This window comes from Eschrichtius robustus, chromosome 2 (genome assembly GCF_028021215.1).
Source record: "Eschrichtius robustus isolate mEscRob2 chromosome 2, mEscRob2.pri, whole genome shotgun sequence".
Taxonomy (NCBI): Eukaryota; Metazoa; Chordata; class Mammalia; order Artiodactyla; family Eschrichtiidae; genus Eschrichtius; species Eschrichtius robustus.
The window spans coordinates 169510669-169531769 of record NC_090825.1 but is presented as its reverse complement, the minus strand read 5'-3'; the positions used below and the strand labels follow the sequence as shown (position 1 = coordinate 169531769).

Here is a 21101-nt window from a genome sequence, read left to right as displayed (position 1 = left end):
ATGAGTAAAGCCCTGGGCACTAATGGGGCCATTTCAGAGAGAATTTGGGAAGAAGTGGGCAGGGCATCATCAAATAATCTGGAGGATTCCTTAAAGCTTACTTAGCATAATGCCTGGCAGGAGTTGAGTTTAAAAAAAAAAAAAAAAAACACTAAAAGTTTATTGAGCACCTATTATGTACTAAACAGTTTAAAGCCACATTTCATTTCACCCTCACAGCTCATTGAGGTGGGCACTCATATGTCCCTTTTGAGGAAAGAAGAAAGGCAGGGCACACTGATAAAAACTCTCACGCAGTGGCGGGTAGGAAGTAGAGCTGGTGGTAAGGACCGGCAGTTCAAAGATGCTGGAAGAATACCCTGCCCTCAGTGCAGTGCCTGGCCCACAGGAGGCGCTCCAAGCCTCTGTGCCAAACGTAAAGGCGGGATGCAGGCAGGTAAGAAGCGGGCAGGCAGAGTCCACAGGCAGCTTATAAAGCCCAAACCACTGCTTGCGGGCGGTGTTGGGGCATTTTCCCTGTCCTTGGGGATCCAGGGTCCAAGGGTCTCAGGTTAGACTCTCCTCCTCCTCGCCAATGGGGCTGGGCAGCCAGGGTGGAGCCGGCCCCCGGGGCCCGGGCATTGGCACAACGGTGAAGGGTTCGGCGGGTGGTCCGGGGGCTGGCGGCTCGTGGCCGGCGTGGGGCTCAGACTCCGGCTCCGGCAGGCCTAAGTCTAGCAGCGGGTCACCGCAACTGCACTCTGGGGCCGCGCCATCAGGGGCGCCCGCGCATGCGCAGCTGGCGGCTGTGGATTCCTCCGACACGCAGCTGTTCTTGCGGCGCAGTAAAGACAGGCGCCGGCCCAGCAGGCCTCCAGTGGCCATGTCCGCGCCCACCGGCAGGAGGCGCTGCAGGAAGTCGCCGTGTGCATCGCTCAGCGGCGCATCCACGCCGTCCTGCCGCTGGAACTGCATGTCCTCCTTGGCCAGCCTGCGGAAGAGACAATGGGTCAGCGCTGCGGCCTCTCCCTTCTTCATCAATAGAGTTGGGACCGAGGAACGCTGCTTTTCCACCCCATTGTCCCACTTATCCCAAAAGACCTTGGCTTCTCACCCGAGAGCCTGGCCTTATCCTCTGGCTCTGGCTATGCTCAAACTTAGGCCTCAACAGGCTAAGTTGGGGCCCTGCCGCCTGTCCTTTTATATCTCTTCTGGCCCGTCCAGTCCTCATAGACTGTAGCCCTTAGCTCTGCCCCCAGTTAGTGGCCGGGTCCCAGACCTTGACCCGGATCCCTGACCCCTGCCCCGTCCTAGTCCTCATGACTTTAGCTCTTAGCCCCGAATCTCCAGGATGTTGCCTTTAGCCCCGACCTGGTCACCCACAGCCCCTTCAATCAGATACACCCCGCAGTCATGAGCCCCGCCCCCAAGGGGCCCCGCCCATCCCCACTGGCTCACGTGATGTCGAAGGTGGAGCCCTGGAAGGAGGGCTGCTGCAACAGGAAGGCGGTGGCCGCGGTGTAGGGAGCGCGAGCCTCAGCTGCGTCCCAGTACAGGTCTTTCTCCAGCATGGCCAGGTCGTCGTACATCTCGTCCACGGCCAGCATTGACACCTGCGGGCGAGGATACGCGGGGAAGAGTGGGGCATGGAAAAGCGCCGGCACCGCAGGGTGGACCCCTGTGGATGGGTAGGAGTGTGGTGACCAAAGAGAGAAGGATGGATCAGGGGCGATGTCTGAGCGAGTCTTAGCAGCGGTGGGGCCAGGGCCGCTTTGGGAGCCCAGGGATGGTCTTAATCGAGAGAGTCTCACTTGGAAGTTGCGGTCGATCAGAAAGTTGGTCTCAAAGTCATCGTCGTCCTCTCCGAAGGGGTTGATGAGCTGCTCAGCTACCTGAGTGGGGAAGAGGAGAGGTAGGCGGAGAACTGAAAACCCCTGCCCGCTCCAACCCTGGAGTCCTGGCCTCGGGGCCCCACCCACCTTGAGCCAGCCCGCGTAGAAGAAGAACTGCAGCAGGGTGAAGATGGGCACGCACAGGTCCAGGTCGTGGTCTTTGTAGCCCTGCGCCGGGTCCAGGAACTGGCGACCGATGAGGCAGGCCAGGAAGTAGCTGTACACAGCGATGGTCACCACCTGGGGGAGGGGCAGGACGGGGTGCCAATTCAGGGTTCTCTGGGCCTTGGGGGGTCATGGAGAGACCAGAGCTAGGATCGTGAGTCACTGTGATGGGGTCTTAGCTGGCCCTCAGTTTCTCCTTGAGACCAACGCTCCAGGGCCTCTGACGCGGGATATAAAGAGGCATGGCGGGGTTACCTGGGTGTAGACAAGGGGTACGCTAATCCAGTCGTAGTGAAAGAGCATCCCACACTTGCCCCGAAACACAGTCAGCTCCTGGAGGCAGATACAGGTCATGAGGGGGCCTGAATAGTGAGCTCACACATGGGGATTAAGTGGGGGGGGGGGGTGTACCTGGGATGGAGGTGAGTGGTCACCTGGTGGGAGGTGGGCGTGTGCTTCTAGGGACTTTAGGGAGAGTGTTTAGTGGTGAGTGTACACCTAGGGGCACTATGCACCTAGGAGCCACCCCATAGAGATAAGTGTACACCTGGGGACTGCTAGATAAGGGTGGTTGGAATCCGCCTTGTGGGAGGCGCGTGGCAGGCACACAACCTCAGGGTGCGTGGGGTACAATTTCCCTGGCATTTTATATGAGTGACCACCTGGAGAGCCCACCTCCAGCAGCAGCTTAAGGGCGCCGTTGTCGCGGATGCGGCCCTCGCGCCGAGCCTGCGCCGCCAGGTTGGAGAACCAGACGCAAGGCACCCAGTACTTGTTGTAGGATGAGTTCAGGTTCTCGAACTTCTTGCGCTCCTCGCGGGTCATAAACCCTGGAGGGGCGAGGTCGGGGTTTATTTGCCCCACCCTCAGTCTTTGCGCCCCCCCGCCCCCCCGCGTTCCTTTTGGCCGGAGCCTCACCTGCTTCCACCACATGGTCTATGGTGGGGAAGCGCTTGAAGGCAGCGGTGCTGACAGAGCGCAGGATAAGCACAGCAGAGAGCCCTGCATAGCGCATGAGCGTGCGTCGGTAGAGGCGGCCGCGCTCGTCGCGCCCGTGCACTGTGCCGACCACCACGCACATGAGCGCGTCGGGCAGGGGCATGCATAGGTACTGGTTCCACCAGCGGTGCACCACCAGCGTTACGTAGAAGCCTGCGGGAGAGCCGGGAATGGGAGACTCAGTTGGGACACTAGGGCCAGGGGTTTGGGGTCCCAGGTCATGGGAAGAGGAGTGACATAGGGTCTTCATCAGGAACATGCGGTAGGCTGGATACCCAGATCATGTGGGGCCACCTGAGCTGGGAACCTGGAGATTCAGCCCTGAGGTCAGAGAGGTTGGTGCAGGCTGGATCACCCTGGCTACTTGGATGTCACCTGGGATGGGAGATTGGGATCTCGGTATAGAGGTGGAGACAGAGGGCCCATAGGCAGGTTGTCACCAAAGCCACAGGGAGCCCCGGAGCTAGGGATGTGTGAAGGGGTTGGGCACGGTGTCTAAGTCAGGGAACCTGGGGCAGGCTGGTCACCCCATCCTTGTGGGCCCAGAATGGTGGGAGGAAGGCTGAGGTCAAGTGAAGTCACTGAGGACAGGGGGCTGGGACTTGTCAGAGAGATGCCCCTCAGGCTGGACTTGAGAGGATGGAGTCATGTGGGGTCCTTGGAGGGGGGTCCCTGGGGCTCAGTACATGTGAGGGGAGGCACTAGTAATCCCATGCAGACACAGATGGGAGTCCCTGAGTTGACCAGGGATAAGCCTATGCATGACACGGAGTTCTCATTGGGGGCACCTCAGGGGACCCTCTGACCAGGTGACATACAAGGTCTCAGGAATTGGGGCCATACTTGGCCTAAAGGACGCAGAAATGGGGATTTGTGGGGGGTGGCTTTGATGGGGGGGCGTCTCAGAAAGGCAGGAATGGGAGTCTCCAAAAGGCATGAATGGCAATGGGTTTCTCGGGATGAAGGGAATGGGGAACTCAGGAGCGCGAACGCACCGAGGACAAAAGAGACCGGGATGAGACTGGCGTACTGGTCGCAGTAAAGAACGAGCTTCTCAAAGTAGCGCTTCTGCTCTTCGGTCAGCACGAAGCTGCGAGGGAGGGGGCGCGGGATCACGGGCGAGCCCCGGTCCCCAGTTGCAGGTCTCTCTTCCCGCACCTCCTCCGGGGCCGGCCCGGAGCCCCACCCCAGACGCCCCCACTCCGGCCGGCCCTCCCCCATCTCCCGGGGCCGCCTCACCGATAGGCGGCACTCAGCGCCATGTAGAGCCCAAGGAAACACAGCAGCTCGCGCCACAGAAGTTTGTAGATGCTCCCGCGCCACAGCAGCAGCAGCTTCGAGAAGCCGCCGAAGCGCGCGTTCGCCACGCAAGCTGTGTACGTGACGGTCATCGCGGCGTCCGGGCCGGTCGAGCCCAAGGAGAGGGGGCTGGACCGGACCCGGGATTGGGGGCCGAGGAATGGGGGGCCGGGCCGGGCTGGAAGGCTGCGGGCGAGGGTGGAAAGGTGTGGGGACGACTCAGCTGCGCGTCACTTTCCACGCCCGGCCACCTCCCCGGTACCGGCTCTGGCTCAGCTTCCTGTCTCCTCCCACCTGCTCAGTCCTGCCCTAGCCCCCAGCCCTCCTCCCCAAGGCCCCTCTGGCAGGCCACTCCCTTCCTTGGACTCCAGGTCCCAGCGTCCTGCGCCGACCTCCCCAGGCCCTCTCCGTTCATCCCCCACCCCCAAGGCCCTTGGTCCACCGAGTTAACCCGAGCTGCCCTCTCTGATCCCATACCCCTTACCTGGACGCCATCTACAGCCACCCCCTACTCCCCGAGTCCCTAGCGCCTCAGTTTCTATGTTCCCGGGGCTCCAACTGACTTCCCTCCCTCAAGTCCCACTTCTGCTTTCCCTCCCCCTACTCCCCTAACCCAGTCTCGGCCCATTCTCTCCCCGGCACTTCCTTTTGAAGCCCTCCAAAGCCGGGTCCCCAAGCTTCCAGGCCCCAGGTCCTCTCCCATAGCCCCTCGGCCTCAGGCTGGCTCCTTCTCCTGCACAGCTGCCCCAGTCTATCTCCCTCCCACTTAATCGACCTGGCTCTGCCCCCTCCCTCTTCTGGATCCACCTAGACCTTTCCTCTGTCCATCCCCCTCTAGCCTTCTGAGCCCTCCACACACATCCTACCCTGAGGACTCAGATGGATTCTTGCCTGCAGACCCACTCGTCCTCAAGTTTCCCTATTCCCCCAGGCCTGGGTCCTTCTTACCTGGTGGCTGGTTCAGGGACACTCAGGGACGGGGAAAGGATGGGCTTCAGGGTTGGGTGGGGCTGAAGCCAGATTCTGTGAGGGAGGGGGCTGGGGAGTGGGCGTGGGTGGCCCCTCCCTGGCCCTCCCCCCTCAGTTGCAGCCTCAGAACTTTGAAGTCTCATCAGTTTGTTACCTGGGGCAGGGGGTGGGGAATTCACCTTGTCCTTCTTAGCTCCTCCCTGTCCCGTCTCCCTGTTAGTCACTGGCAGATCCAAGAAATCTTGGACCTAGACCTGGGGGAGGGGGCAGGAACCCTGTCTTAACCAGACCCAGACATATACACACACTGCTCAGTGAGTCTGGGTCGCTCCACACTCACCTGTAATCACACACAAAGATGCACCTAGAAACACACACCATAGACCCAGACACAAATACAGCTTTCCTCAACACAGCCTCCCGTGACCACGGTGACCCAGAAAGCAGTACACACTGTCACAAAGACTTCCAGAGTCACCAAAGAGACAACACTTAGCCCCCCCACCCCCATACGCAGATATAAAGCAGATGGACCCTAACCCACCAGGCTCTCAGCTCTCAGGCACCCACATAGTGCTTCAAACAGCCACCCAGGAACACAGGGGCAGGGACCCAGGCACCCTGAATTCCTTCATGATCATACTATGTAATAAAGACACACGCAAGGTCACACAACCAGCCAAGTGCAGACCCCAGCCCGACTCCTGAATGCCTTCACACGTGAGCCATCACACAGAGGGAGGTAGCAGACATTTATTCCTGATCTCCCCTGCACAAAAACGCACCATGGCCACACGCCAGATGCAGGAGCATCTGCCCTCAGCACAGCAGCACACAGTCCTGGGGTCAGAGCTGGGTCCTAGGGAGTCCCTTCAATATGCCAATGTAGCAAAGACACACTCATACAACATCGACCCCTCCCAACAGTCCCACAGACCCAGAGGGTCACATCCAGATGGAGTCAGGCCATAACCCCTTATGAAACTTACCTGCATTTATTTGTACATCAATACATAAGACACACCTTCCCCAACACCCCCTCACTGCGGGCGGCGACGGGCAGGCACACACACACCCTGGGTCTCAGACACTTTGGACATTGCCATGAACACACAAGCTTAGGGACACAAAACCTTGTCCCCACATTTGGCATGGATACAGGACAGGTGTTCTCCCTTCACAGACACACCTACAAAGGGGGCACTCTAGCCTGGCACAAACAGCCCTCCATCCTCACCTTTGAATGCATAGCCCAGTGTGGGAGGGGCAGATGCTCAGGGTTCCGGCTCCAAGAGGGGCGCCCTGGGGTGCCCCTGAGCCTCTCAAGTCCACCCCAGCACCAGGAGTGCACATGGCTCCGCTCGACCCTGCCCCCGAAGGTCCGGCCAGCCAGGACGCTGTGTTCCTAACCTGGCAGGTGTCTGCCCAGCCCGGCGTAATTAGGAACCAGCCCGGACTGGCTGTCCTCGGACCCGTGTCTCTGCCATCCAGCTGCTGGACAGCACATAAAAGAGGATGAAGGGTGATTCTGCTAGCTACGGGAACTGGGGAGCGGACAGGCTTCAGGCTGATGGGCTCCATACCTGACCAGAGGCCCCTATTCCCTTGGATGTATCCTCACATACTGCAGCCAGCCCTCCCCTCCACAGCCCCCATCGACCCCCGTGCTCATCTCCCCTCCCCCAGCTCACTGTCCCCACACACTTCTGACTGCTGGACCCCTGCTGGGGCAGAGGCGGGTTGCCCAGGCTAGTTCACGTGCTTACTAATTGTTACAGTGAATAGTAACAAATAGTCCTTGGCAGGTACATGCCTGGGGCCATTGTAAAGTCATTACCTATTTCATTTCATTGCGTCCTCACAAGCAGGAAATGTGAAGTTTGTGCTCTTATTCCCGCTATCAAGGTAGAGAAGCTGAGGCTCAGAGGACGCACAGCCTGTTCATGGCACAGCTGGGATCTGAACCCAGGCAGTTTGGTTCGGAGCCTGGGGTCCTGCCATGGGCTGCACTGCCATGTTCGTTTACAAGCACCTCCTCAATGTGGACGTGCCCACACGGGCTTGTGTACACACCTGACTGAATTGGGGGGACACGTCTAGGCTCGTGGTTGCATTCCCCTCATACACACCCTGGGTGTGCTCTGTGAACACCACTTCCTGACTCATGCGTGTCCTCAGTCACCCCCTTTCTCCCTCCACCTCCATCCAGCTCCAGCTTGGAACTTGCAAACGCCCAAGGTCATGCCAGTCCTGGGTCTTGGGGATGACAGCGACTGTCCAGGCAGTGGCAGAGGGAGGAGCGAAGGAGAGAAGGGAGGCTGCTTTATGCCTTTTAGGCTGGTTTGCTAACCCTTCCAGGGTCAGGTGAATTTGTGCCATGGTCCTATGAATGGCCACACTTCTGTCTCCATTTTAGGAATACGGGGACTGAAGCTCAAACTGCAGGAAACAGGCGGCAGGCCACTCAGTGAGACTGCTCTGGGGGCAGGACAAGACTTCAGGGCCCGTCCAGCCTGAGTCCTTTGTCATCCTGCCCCTTAATCAGCCCCCCTGTTGCAGCCCTGTGCTGGGAGGGGCTGATGCCATTCCACGTAACAGGAATTGGGGGGTGGGGGTGGAGACTGTTAATCCGCAGTCTGGCACGCCCAGCCTCTGCCCAGGGTGCCCACTAATTCCCAAACCAAACAGCAGGCAGTGCTGGGCCCGCTGCCAACCTAATCCGCTCCCCACCAGCCTGGGGCTGGCCAAGGGGCCTCCCAGTTCCCACGCTCTGAGCCTTGAAGGAAGTGGGCAGATGCCCCTTTCTTCTACTCCAGGCTTTACAGCCCCAGAGGACACCCTTACCCATATAGAGCTAGAAAAAGGCACCCCTTTACAGAAGAACCCTCCTTCCAAAATTACCACAATAAACACACATCTCTATTCGGTCTCTGTTGTGACAGACCTAAACATACATCTATGCCTCTCTGGATGTGACATCTTTGTGCAGTGTACAACCTTTGCAACTGTACATGGAGGTACTAGGCCCCAACCCCCCATGTCAACATCCACAGTAGTTTAAGATCATTTTATTGAGGGAGGAGAGGCGGGGAGAGGTGCGGGGGCAGCTACAGCTCCCCCAGCCCCACCAGGGGGAAAAGACCCCCTCCCCGCCTCCCTTCCCCCAAGTGGTTCCCCTGTATCATGGAGGAACTTTGTGCAAACTCTGCCCCGGCGGGTGGCGGGTGAGTGTGAAATGGCAGCAGCTGGGGCTGGTGGTGGTGCTACTGGGCACTGGGGGGCTTGTAGGGCTCCAGGAGAAGAGCAGAGAAGGTGTTGACCTTGTCCGCCCCCCGAACCTCATGGGGCAGCAGTGGCAGCTTCACAATGTGGAAATCTTCATATAGGTCCTCCATCTGCGGCAGGGGCAGAGGGCAGAAGGCAGCAGTCAGGGGCCACAGGGCAGGGACAGAATGTGATCAATGTAAAGGGTCGGGCTAGGGGTCTCCCAGAGTCAGGGAGAGAATATGAGCAAGGGCTTCACAGGGACATAGGTGGGAGTGGCGCCAGTGAGGTCAGAGACCACTGGGCTGGACCTCCCACTCCCCAGGGTGAGAGGTATCCAGGCCAGGCCAGCCAGTCTGTGAAGGCCAGAATCAGAAGGTCTGAAGCAGTGGGTGAAGGGCAGGGGGTTGGGGCGAGGAACAGAAGGTGGGCTGGAGCAAAAGGTCATAGAATACAGTAAAAGGTCAGCAGTGCCTTGGCTGGGCTGGGCCAGACCCCAGCTTCCAGGGTCAGAGGTATGAGGGCTGGGTGGGAGGGTGGGTGTGCGCACCTGGTCCAAGTACTTGGCCTGGATCTTGTGGCGGGCCTCACACATCTTGCAGGGCTTCTCGGGATCAGGGAAGACGAGTTGGTTGACGATGATGTTGTGCGTGTCGATCTTGCACTTGGCCAGCTCCTGGATCAGCCGCTCCGTTTCATACAGGGACAGGAACTCAGCAATGCACACACAGATGAAGGTGGTTTGCTCCTGCAGGATCCAACAGAGGACAGGGAGGGGCAGATTTCAGCCCTGTCTCTTTCCCCCGAGCTTCTCGCCGCCCGCCTGGACCGCAACTCACAGGGTCCTTGAACTGCTCGCTGACGGAGCGGATGACAGGCAGCGTCTCCTCCAGCTTGGAGGCCAGCTGGTCTGCGTTCATGTCCCCGAGGCCCAGCATGTTGCACATCTGTGGGGACGATGTGAGAGGGCTCATGGTTTACCAGGGGTGCATTATACTCCCTGGGTTGGGCTCTCTAGACACCCGGGGGACGACTCCTGACACCCCCCCCAGTGGTTAAAGGTGTGGGCCCTTGAGCAGATCGCAGGGGTCCAACCCTAGCTCTGCCATTTCTGCGGGACTGTGGCCAGGTTAGCTTGACCTCCCAGAGCCTCAGTTTCCCCATGTGTAGAGCTGTTGTGCTATATGACATGTCACGTGCTTGGAACAGTGTCTGGCACACAGTAAGTGCCCCACAAATGTGACTGAGGCACAGGTCCCCGCCGGGGGACCACACACAACCAAGGAGGTGGCAGTGGTGTGCGAAAGTGTGAAGGCATCAGGGTTGTCATGTCGTGCTAATAATAATCCATGGGGGGATTCACATGCTCTCCATTTGACAGAGAAGGCCCAGAGAGGGGAAGTGACTTGAGGTCACACAGCTGTGTCACACCAGAGTGCAAAGCATTTGAACCCGGGCCACCTGGCTCTGGGATATGTGCTTTCAAGCTCTGTCTGGGGCACTCAGCGGGTGGAGGCGGGGACACTGAGTGCTGCGGAGTAGGGGGGACAGTCCCCCCGCAGTGAAGATCCATCCCACCCACTAGGAAGCGCTGACTGAGAGCGTATGTGGGAAATGCCTTTGTTACTGCACATCTGGGGGTCCGGAGGCCCACTCTGACTCAGGGGACTCCTGGATGCCCTGGGGATCTGCCTGCCTGTGAGATGAAGGGGCTGATCTGGTTCTTGATCTGCATGAGGCGGCCTAGTCCCCGCTCGACGATGGTGGGGAAGTTGAGCAGTCTTAGCGTGTGGCCTGTGGGCGCTGTGTCGAACACCACCACTGAGAAGTTCATGCCCTTCACCAGCCTGCAGGGAGATGAGGATCAGGCCCGTTCTGCCCCCTCTTCCACCCTAGCCCCAGGCAGCGCCGGGCACCCAGAGTCCCCGCCGGGCCTGACCTCATGACCTCTGCATAGCTCATGGCCTCGTCAATGCCTGGGAAGGCGCTCATGGCTTCCTGCATCATCTTCTTGCCCATGCTCAGCATGTTGTCCTCCTCAAAGAACTCGTCCGGCAGCTCCGCCACACCCAGGCTGGGGTCAATCTCCTGGGGGCCGAGAGGGTCAAGACTCAGGCTGCTGTTGCTGGAGCCTTCTCACCTGGGCACGGAGCCCAAGCGAGCCTGTGGGGCGCCCTGAGCACAGCCCTTCATCAGGTCACAGCTGGGGAGACCCCTGAGGTGCCATGGCCCTTCCCTTAGGCGCTTAAGGTCTCAGGTGGTGGCACAGATTGTTAAAGTCTTTCACAAGCAGATGGAAAATCGCCAACTCTGCTCAGTGCCCCAGAGGGAAGCCAGAGTGCGTTGCAGGGCCTTCTCACGGGCTGTTCCCCCACCCGGGCCTGTGACCTCTTCCAGATCATTCCTCTAATATGAGTCTTCCCTGACCGCCCAATCTAACAGTGCAGTCCTAGCCCCCTCCGCCCTGCCTTCCTTTCTTCTTAACATCTGGCCGCTCCTCACATGGTTTACTTAGCATGTTTATCACCTGTCTCCCTAACCAGAATGCCAGCCCCACGAGGGCAGGGGTTTTTCTGTCTTGTTCACTGCTGTGTCCCCAGTGCCTGGAAGTGTCTGGCACAGAGTAGATCCTCAACATGGTGCAGATTCCATGAAGGGGATGAGCAAGCCTGGGGTCCCTGGTCCGTCCTGCACTCATTGCCTCTCTCTCTCCCGCCTGTGTCACCTCTTCTACTTGACTTCATGTTTCCTGTGGCGAAGCCTTCCACTCCCTGGCCTCAGAGGTCATTTCCCTGCAGAGAGCTTGTCCACACATCACCCCCCCACAGTCACACCCTTGATGGGTTGTTCCTAGTCACCAGGCCACTCTCTGACCCCAGCCTTCTCACTTCCTGTTATTCTAGACCTTCCTGGGCCACCTCATCCCCGCATCTCTGCCCGCTTGTTCACCGTCAGTGTCCCTCTTGGGCGGAACTCTTATTCAGCCCAGTCTCCACAAGATGCCTCTGCAAACACCCCCTTCTCCCTCTGTGGTTGGCAAAAGCCCCACCCTGGTTATTCGTAGCTCGCTGGCATGGCTACACCGAGGTGAACATCAGGGGAACACCCCAGACGAAGAACTCAACCTGCTCCCCATTCCTGATCACAAATCTCCAACAGGCACTCGACGAGCCAGGAAATCCACCCATGGGAATGTTAATGCCACATCTTCTCCCTCCTCAAACCCCTTCTGGCCCGTGTGCCCCTCACCCTCTGCTGAGGCCTGTGCCTTGCCTGTGCCTCAGTGAGAAAGTGAAGCCACTGGCTGCCAACAACCTCATTTCCCCCCAGGAAAAAACGCCCCAGTCCCCCCACATTCCTTCTAAGCCCCTGGTCCTGGCAGAGCCCAAGTCCTGGGTCTGTGCGCTGGAGTTCACGCCTGCCTGAGGCCCGTCCTCGGCCGGTATCCTTACTCCTTCCTGCAACATCACTTGTCCCTCCCAGTTGAAGGTTTTTTTTTTTTTTTTTCTGGCTGCACCGTGCAGCTTGTGGTATCTTAAGTTCCCTGACCAGGGATTGAACCTGGGCCCTTGGCAGTGAGAGCCCAGGGTCCTAACCACTGGACCGCCAGGGAATTCCCTGAAGTATGTGCAGCAGCAAACAAACACGCTCTAGCATCTCCTTCCTCAGAAAAGCCTTCCTTAACCCTCATTCCCTTCCCCCTCCAGGGATGGCCATGCTCATTTCTCTGCTCCCATCATGGTGATCACTGTGTCCACCTCAGCTCACCCATTCCAAGCAGGCTTCTGCCCCCATTCCCAGGGTGATCTGCTTAAAACTGACGTGCCTGCTAGAGCTGACAACCTTTCTGCCCGAGTCCCTTTGTCCTCCTGGAGCTTAGGAGCCCACACTCTCTGGCTTTCCTCCCACCTCACCTGTGGCTCCTTCTTGGCCTCTTTCAATGGTTCTTCCTCCTCCTCTGCTGGATCCTAAATGCTGATGTGCCCCCGGGGTTGTTTCTGGGCCTCTCTATTCTTTCACGTGTTCCTCCACTCACACAGCTTTAAATACCACCCTTGGGACAATGACTCTCAAATCAACACCAACCTCCTCTGAGCTCTAGGTTCACATAACTAAGCTGCTGTCCTGATGTCTCCACTTGGATGACCAGTGGGCACCTTGGTCTCACTGTGGCCAAATAAAATTCCTGACTTTTGGCCTTCTAAACCTGCTCCTCTCACAGTCTTCCCCACCTCAGCTGCCCAGGGAGCCAACTAAGACATGTACTTATACTTAATTCATTTCTTTCCCTCACCCATTACAACCAAGCAGTTAACTTGCTTTAATTCCAAAATACATCCCAAATTTGACCACTTCTCTCCCCTCCTCCCAATTTTGGGCTGCCACCATTCGTAGCCTGGTCACTGCCCCAGTCTCCTTGTTTCCATCCTTTACTTACAATCCAATTTCTGCATGAGAGCTACAGGGAACTTTTTGGAAAACGAATTTGGCCATGACATTACTCTGCTTAAAACAAACAGCTTCCCATTAACTTGGAAACAAAGCTAAACTGATCTCAGTGGGCTGCAAGGTCCTACACCATGTGGTCCTGATTGATGTCTCCCCCCCTTCCCTTGCTCACTAAGCTCCAGTCACTCTGGCCTCCTTTCTGCTCCACAAACGTTCCTCACTCGTTCCCCTGTGGGTATGTTGAAGAAGGAGTGAAAGTGGAGAGACAGAGGATGGAGAATGGGCAGGACATGGTAGCTGATGGTGGGTGTTCACAGGAAAGGCCTGAAGGTGCGGGGGGACGGGGCTGAGCCCTGCTGCACTCACCATGGCGAAGAGGTTGTCATAGCCTTTGACCTTGGTAGGCACCTTGGAGAACTTCTGGTCAAATGCATCGGAGATATTGTGGGCTGGGTCAGTGGAGATGATCAGAACACTCTCCCGCCCCTTGGATAGCTGGACTGCCAAGCTGCAGCTGGGCAAGGGAAAGGCCAAAAGGTGGGAAGTGAAGGGTTAGGCTCCGCTCCTTAGGTCTGCATGGGGAGAAGAAGGGTCCCAGGAGCAGGGGACCTGGATCAGCAAGGGCCTTGAGAGAAGAGTACGGATGACTGTGGGATCAAGCCTCACTCCCTGCAGAGGGACCCTCTCAGACCTCACCTACTGAGCCCTCCAGCTGGCTATATAGTGGTAAGGTTCAGCTGAATGTGTCCGTCCCGCCTGATGCCTGCTTCCTTGCTGGCACAAAGTAACATGGTCCAGCTATCCAGCCAACTTGACCCTGTGTCCCCTCCCTCAACGCTAAGCTAAGGGGTCCTTTGCACCTCCTGCTAAATTCGATAGTCCAGTCCACTTGTCCAGGGTAATTTGCCCCGCGGACCCCTCCCCCTCTTCCCAGATGAATGGGTAGTCTGATCATGTGCCCTCTCTCCCGCCTTCCACCCCCACCCCCACGCGGGCATAGAATGGCAAGGTTCACCAGACTAGGATAGTTTGCCCCGGTGCCCCTCCCCCTACTCTGGGCTCACTGTGGTACAGTCTAGCTGATTGGGACATGTAAACGCTCTCCCGGCTCCCGTGCGCTGGATCCAGTGTGGTTCAGCCCTTGAACAGGGATGGTCCAACGCAGAGGGTGCCAGGCCTGCATTCAGGAGGTAGCTTCCATTTGCTCCAGATAACTTCCGAAGAGTACAACCCGGAAGGCCCCGGCCTAGCCCTCCTGCCCGTCTGGTGGTGGAAGACGCGGTCCTTGGCCTCCCCTTCGCCCTGTGGTATATCCCACCCGTTTTCCCGGCCACCACCGCAGCCTCCGTACCTGCAGGTGGTCTTTCCAACACCACCCTTGCCCCCGACGAAGATCCACTTAAGGCTGCGCTGCTCGATGATGTTGCTAAGCGTGGGCTCCAGCGGCTCCACATCAGGGGCATCCTCGAACTCCTCCGCCTCAACCCCCCACCCGGCCACCCCCGCCGCCATCTTGGAACCGGCTCACGTGATCAAGCGGAGCGCACCATGCAAAGCACCTACAGGGGAAATTTCCTATCACAACCCCATCAAGGCCAGAAGATTGAATTAATTTTCTCATGGCCTAACTTTTAGGAGCTAATAGAAGCTACATTTCCAACGTCTTCCCCTTCCAAGGTTCGGCTTGTCAGCCTCTTGTCTATATTTTCTTCAAAGACTCCCCCTGCCTAATTAACATATTGGTACATCCCAGGTTACTCCCCTTTACTGATTGGCCCCTAAGTCTTGCAGCGCTCCTTTCATTGGCTACATCTTCTCTTACTTTTACCAATCACTCTCAGGTCCCGATAGCCGCCAACCTCTCCTTAGCAACCGGCCAAACACCCGTTGCATACCTTTTTCAAGAAGTTAGATCCGAGGTCCACCCTGACCTGACTCCATAGGCTCAACTTCATGTCGATCATTCCCCCACCCCCTATTCTCCAACCTGGGTCCCAACACCGCCTCAGGTCCGTCTCTTCTGTTATTCAATTGGCTGGGAGCCACCGGGCTCCTGACGCAAACCAATTATAAACGAACCGATTAGTTGGCTGGAGAAGGTCCTGGGGCTGCTAGTGGGTTAGAGGGAGGACGACTCCAGTTGTGGGCGAGGTCCGCAGGTCCTTGTCCAGTGAGCCCTGAGCCCCCATGCAGGACAGGACAGGGCAGGGACAACACTTGCAACTGCGCTCCTTGTCGTAGAAGGGACCCTGTTCCCGAAAACCTCCTTCCAGTTTGCTCTCTGTCCGAGGGGAAATTCCAGTTCAGGCAATTCTCTGTTTGAAACTCTGCCCTGGGCAGGAATACAGGCTGGGTCCCAGGCCCTTAGCGGACACTCTTAGATAGAGACTCCAGCCTAGAAATATCCGCGGTTTCATTTGAGTACTCTAGCACATAAAATAATACCCTGACTTTCAAATGGGGACCCCAGCTCCTTGGAGTCAGCTGTGTCTCTATTCCCAAATAAAAGTTTCACCCCAGAGACAGGTACCCAATCCAGAGACACCCCCATTTCTATTCTGGGGTCCCAGGCTAGATATGCCCTCTAGTTAGTCCTAGTTAGGGACCCAGCTTCCGAGGTGTCAGCTGAACACACAGCCTCAGGCGAGGTCCCACCCCTCACTGAGATTATCCCTGGTGCCAGAAGGGGATTCTAGCCCCGAAAAGCTAATACGCCCCCAAGTCCCAAGCGGGAACCTCACTCCGAGAGCCAGCTACAGCCCCAGGCGCGGACAATAGTCTCATTCCGGAAGAGACCATCTCTGCGTAACGTCTGCGGGAGTCTAGCAGGGCTATAACGATCCGCGGGGCGGGGCGTCTGCCAGCCGGCGCGCAGCGTCAAACCTTACTCCTCATTCACCCCGCCCCTCATGCCCCGCCTCCACTGCGGATGCCTGAGGGCCAGACCGGTCTTCCCGGCATGCATTGCCCGGGACGAGGCAAGTCTGGCGCCAAGCGCGGGCCCGGAGCGGCCTTCCCGGAATCCTTTGCGAGGTACCTGTCGACAAAATGGCTGCCCGAGGGAGACGGGCGGAACCTCCGGGCCGGGAGGCGCCGGGCCCCGCGGGCGGCGGCGGCGGCGGGAGCCGATGGGCTGAGTCCGGGCCCGGGACGTCGCCCGAGAGCGGGGATGATGAAGTGTCGGGCGCGGGTTCGAGCCCGGTGTCGGGCGGCGTGAACTTGTTCGCCAACGACGGCAGCTTCCTGGAGCTGTTCAAGCGGAAGATGGAGGAGGAGCAGCGGCAGCGGCAGGAGGAGCCGCCCCCGGGCCCGCAGCGACCCGACCAGCCGGCCACCGCCGCCGCCGCGGGTCCCGGGGATCCGAAGAGGAAGGGCGGCCCGGGTCCCACGCTCAGCTTCGTAAGGAGCCGCGGGGGTGGGGGCGGGCGCCAGGGCCTTCCTTGGCAGGGGGAATCGGGCTCGAGAAAGGGGATCGGGATCCAGGTCCACCCTCCGACCCCGATGAGGGAGCCGTCCGGGTCACCCGCTGAGGATTCGGAAACTGGATTCTCGACGAGAGAGGTCTGGGGGCGGAGGTGGGGACCCCCGCAGTATGTCCGCAAGAACTGGGAGCTGGGGGGAATTCCATTGGAAACAGCGCTCCGAGGATGGGGAAACCAGGATACCAGGATTCCTGTTTGAGTGGAATCCCGAACTTTGGATACTGGGACCATCTCCCACTATGGGGATGGGGGGCATAGTCAAGTCTGGAGTCTGAGCTGTGTGGATGAGAGACTCAGACTGCTTACTGTGTGACCCTAGGAGATTTGTTTGACTTACCTGAGTCTCATTCGTCCAGTGTCCATTTATTGAGCACCTTACCTTGTGCTGGGCAGTGTGCTAGGTGATGGGTATGCTGTGTTGATTATGACAGGCATCTCTGCTTTCCTGGGGCGTCTGATCTGGCCTAACCTCATTTTCCCTGCTTGCAAAAATGGGCATCATCGCATCTTCTGATGTGATTAGCACTGGGCCTTTCTTATAGGAAGGGCTAAACCAGTGGTTCTCAACTGGGGCCGATTCCCCTCACATCATCCCCACATTTGGCAAAGTCTGGAGACATTTTGGTTGTCAGACTGGGGGAGGGAGTGCTGTTGACATTTATGAGTAGAGGGCAGGAATGGTGCTCAACATCCTACAATGCGCAGAACAACCGTCTCCTCCCCCTCCCCAACAAAAATGATCCAGTTCAAAATGTCACTAATATATGCGATTGAGAAACTCTAGGCCAAAGAAATGGTACCTATATTGATTGTCAGCTCTGAGCTTGCTTTTTCTCTGGTGTTGAGAGCAAAGTCCTGTGGTGTGGAGAACAAAGTGTGGTGTGAGAGTAACGAACTGGGGGTCAAGTTTCTTCATCCGTCAAAAATGAGTGTGAGAATAGTCCCAGCAGCGCAGGTCACTTAATGCCTGGCTGAGGGATAGGGATGGGATGTCTGTAAAGCCTGTTGCAGCCCCTGGGGCACAAGAAACCCTCAAGTCTGTGGGAGAAAACAGAGGACCAGGATGAAAGTTCAGAGTAAGACTTATGTTTGAGGAAGGGGAAGTGGCAGGACCTGGGCTGGTGTGAGAACTGGGTGGAGGCCGAGTGCCCCTCTGTGAGTGAGAATAGCAGTAGTTGTCACTGCCTGTTTCATTTGTTCATCAAGGGGCCATTTGCAGGAGCACCCTCAAAGAGGCCAGGCCCGGTTACGTGTAGGGGAACAGTGTCGCTTGGTGGTTAAGAATGCTGCTCTGTGGCCTAGACACACCTGACCCTGAATCCAGCTCCACTGTTTGCTGTCGGCATGATCCAGGGTACAGGCTTCTCCTTTTCAGAGATGTTTCCTCATCTTTACAATGGGGACCGTAACCTTCATTGTAAGGTGACCGTGAAAGTGGAAGGAGATAGTATATCCAAAGCACTTGGCACAGGGCTTAGCATACAGTAAGTGCTCAATAAAGGGAGCTGTTGCTGCCTGTGTGGTTCCTACTAGGGGAGGGTGAGGACAGCGCTCGTCCCCACCGATGTGGGAATTCTTTTCTCTCCCTGGGAGGGCAGCCCGGGGGCCCAGGACTGCCTGGGCATCATGGGCCCAGGGCAGGCGCTGAGTCGCGTGTGCTCCTCTCTGATTGCTGCGCAGGTCGGCCGGCTGGTGGAGCTGGGCGCGGCGTCGGGACGGGCCACCGGGCCGGGCTAGGAAGGTGTAGTGGGCCTCAGCGCCGCCAAGGGCGGGCCCCGGCTCCTGTAACCGTTGCAGTCTTCTGTCCCTTCACCCAGGTGGGCAAGCGCAGAGGCGGGAACAAACTAGCCCTCAAGACGGGAATAGTAGCCAAGAAGCAGAAGACGGAGGATGAGGTGAGCAGGCTGGGTGTGGGGGGCCGCCCACGTTGCCTTTTCCTTCCAGCCTCAGTTCCTGGCCCAGGTGCCCTGTCCCTCCCTCTTCAGTATCTAGCCCTTGGATGGGTGTACTGGGTGGGGGAGGAGGGCTTTCAACAAAGTCCCCAGATAACTTGATTCTCCATATCTTTACCTCACACCCAAGACCTTTGGGGTGACACTGTGGGTGGGTCAGCTGTCTCAGGACAGTCCTGACCCTGGTTCCTGGCCTCCTTGGCGTCTCCTTCCCAACCCCCGTGTGTCCCTCCCCTCCCCCCAACAGGTATTAACAAGTAAAGGTGATGCATGGGCCAAGTACATGGCAGAGGTGAAAAAGTACAAAGCCCACCAGTGCGGCGATGATGATAAAACTCGGCCCCTGGTGAAATGACCCCCCTCCCTGCCTGCCCACGGCCTGGGACTCTGCGATGTACATAACTATTTAATGCAGCGGCAGCGCGGCAGCCTTTTTCCCCCAAGGACTTATATACAGAAGGAAACCGAGATGCTTCCCGCAGCTGCCGCAGCTGCGGACGATTCTCCAGGACTCTTTTTTACCTTGAGCACTTGCCTCCTGAGACTTCATAGAACAGTGGTTTACTGTCCCCTGTCTTCCCAGCTCCTCCCTCTCTCTGGCTCTTTCTGTCTTCCTCGTCTCACCCTCTCCTCCCTCCCTTTAGCCATCACTTCTGGGAAGTAAAGAACTTGACCTAGTGCTGGAGCTGTGTGCTTGGTTTGCCTTCTTTGCTGTTTTCCAACCTAAGCCCTCCCCTCATGGCTGGCACTGCACCCACCAAAGCCTGGATCTGGCCCAGTGAGGGAGGGATTTGGGGGTGTGGGGGGAGAACGAGGGTGCATCACCTCCTGTAGGCCTGAACTCTCCTCAGGTCTCACCCCTGACTTCCCCCCCACTGTTGGGTGTTCTTGTTCAGCGTCTCTTCACAGTCCCATTTGTGCTGGGCCAAAGCTGTCAGTTTGTTCAAATCAGAAGACACTGAGCACCTACCGTGTGCCTGGGTTTTTCTGGGCCCTGCGGCTGCTGCAGTGAACAGAACAGACCATGCATGCTCCCTGCCATTGTGGAAGGAAACAGACACAGATGAAAGGGGGAAGCCATTTTGCGAGGTGACTGCGAAGAAGGACAGGATAGAGGCTGCAGGGAGGGGTCTATTTTAGTTGACATCTGATCAGAGTCCTGAGGGAGGTGAGGAAGCCTGTCCCAGGGGTAGTGAACAGCCAGCATAAAGACAGGGAGAGTGCCTGGCCCTTATGGGGAGCTTTGAGGAGGCCCCTATGACTGGAGCTGGCTGAGTGAGGAGCATGGGTGGATTATATGCAGAGCCTTGTGTGCTAGGGTGAGAATTTGGGTGAGAAACCTTTGGGGGGGTTGTGAGGTAAGGAGCAACATGATGTGTTTCATTCAGTATGTCTTAACAGGATCCCTCTGGCTGAAGGGGTCTGGGCAGAACCTGGGAGATGGAGGAGGCCAGGCCATGATCAGGCAAGGGGAGGTGATGGGGTGTTGGCAGTGGAGGAAGTAAAGAGGGCTAGGATCTGGATTCCCGTGGGGCTGCTCTGTCCTGCCAGCTACCTGTAGCCCTTCCAGGGAAGCTGGGGTTCGCCCCACCGAGTCGTACATATAATCAGGAGAAAGAATGCAAAGGGTCTTGTTTGTCCCACGTTGCAGAACATGACAGCTGATATATCAGGGGACGAGGCGTCCTAAAGGAAACCTGATGCCCCTAGTGCCCCTCTAGTACTCCTTGTACTTCTGTGTCTTCCTGGCCGCATTGCTCATCCTGCTGGAGCTGAAGGCTGCCTGGCTGCCTGCTTTCCCTGGAGCCCACAAATGTTTTAAGATGCCCTTGCCTCCTGACCCCTTTTCAAACCTATTAGACCTGGGGCAACATCTAGGCCCCTCAGCTGTGGGCCCATCTCCCAGGCCTTCCCAGGCACGAATGCTGAGCAGCTCGACACTCCTGCCCATCCTAGGGCCAGGCTCCCGTCCCTCTTCCCACAGGGGAGCATCGTGACTCAGGATCAGTTGGTAACCATGTGCTTGGCCCTCCACCACCCGTGGAGGCAGGGGGAGGAGGGCGGAGGTAGCACCCATCCAGCCTCACACTGCCAGATTCAGCCTGTGGGGCGTGGGGCATTCCAAATACTGAGCACCAAAACACCAAACTCCCTGTCCTAGTGGAGCAAACATTCTGGTTGGGGGAAACAGACAAGAAACAAAATACAGAACACCACATGGTTATACATTCTATGGTGGGGGAAAAAAGCATGAAAGGGGGACTGTGATGAGAGTGGGAGAGATGGCAACTTTAAGTTGGTCGGGAATGGCCACACCATTTGTTCCAAGTCCCGAAGGAGGTGGGGCAGGCAGTGAAGATGGTCCTTGGAAGAGTGTTCAGGCTAAAGGAACAGCAGGTGCAAAGACCCTGAGCTGAAACCACGCCCGGCTTGAAGAGTGAGCAAACAGCCTTTGGAACAGGCAACATGTCCCCCCTCACTTCTTGCTAACACACTGTAAGACTTGTCTGGTTTATTTTCCACATCACCTCAAAGGTCTCCCTCCTACTTTCAGGATGCTGAGCTGGCCCAAGTGTGACTTTAACCTTGGGGATGTAGTGTGGGGGAGAGGACATAGGAAGCCAGTGGAGCCAACTCTACCTCCTCCTCCC

The 21101-nt window shown here is 57.6% G+C and overlaps 3 protein-coding genes across 4 annotated transcripts; 1 reads left to right on the top strand and 2 right to left on the bottom strand.

Moving 5' to 3' along the window:
- Window positions 1-546: 546 nt before the first annotated feature.
- BEST2 (bestrophin 2) lies at window positions 547-4426 on the bottom strand. Its single transcript, XM_068534798.1, is given in 10 exon segments — window positions 547-970; window positions 1438-1622; window positions 1624-1689; window positions 1692-1871; window positions 1959-2111; window positions 2292-2369; window positions 2712-2866; window positions 2955-3188; window positions 4031-4125; window positions 4275-4426. Coding segments are annotated over 10 exon segments (1722 nt in total).
- Window positions 4427-8355: 3929 nt separating this feature from the next.
- On the bottom strand, window positions 8356-14554 carry GET3 (guided entry of tail-anchored proteins factor 3, ATPase). Its single transcript, XM_068536841.1, has 7 exons — window positions 14368-14554; window positions 13383-13530; window positions 10507-10655; window positions 10264-10414; window positions 9407-9514; window positions 9118-9315; window positions 8356-8698 (listed from the first exon to the last, which is right to left on the bottom strand). The coding sequence occupies exons 1-7, from the start codon at window positions 14526-14528 to the stop codon at window positions 8567-8569; spliced, it is 1047 nt and encodes a 348-aa protein (XP_068392942.1). The 5' UTR covers window positions 14529-14554; the 3' UTR covers window positions 8356-8566.
- Window positions 14555-15990: 1436 nt separating this feature from the next.
- Window positions 15991-19135, top strand: TRIR (telomerase RNA component interacting RNase). Of its 2 annotated transcripts, XM_068536839.1 has the most exons (3): window positions 16009-16415; window positions 18316-18393; window positions 18698-19135. In XM_068536839.1, the coding sequence occupies exons 1-3, from the start codon at window positions 16065-16067 to the stop codon at window positions 18803-18805; spliced, it is 537 nt and encodes a 178-aa protein (XP_068392940.1). In that variant the 5' UTR covers window positions 16009-16064; the 3' UTR covers window positions 18806-19135. The 2 variants fall into 2 exon arrangements, with proteins under 2 accessions (XP_068392941.1, XP_068392940.1); XM_068536840.1 differs by lacking the exon at window positions 18698-19135 and having other exon boundaries at window positions 15991-16392; window positions 18316-18392.
- Window positions 19136-21101: the final 1966 nt, after the last annotated feature.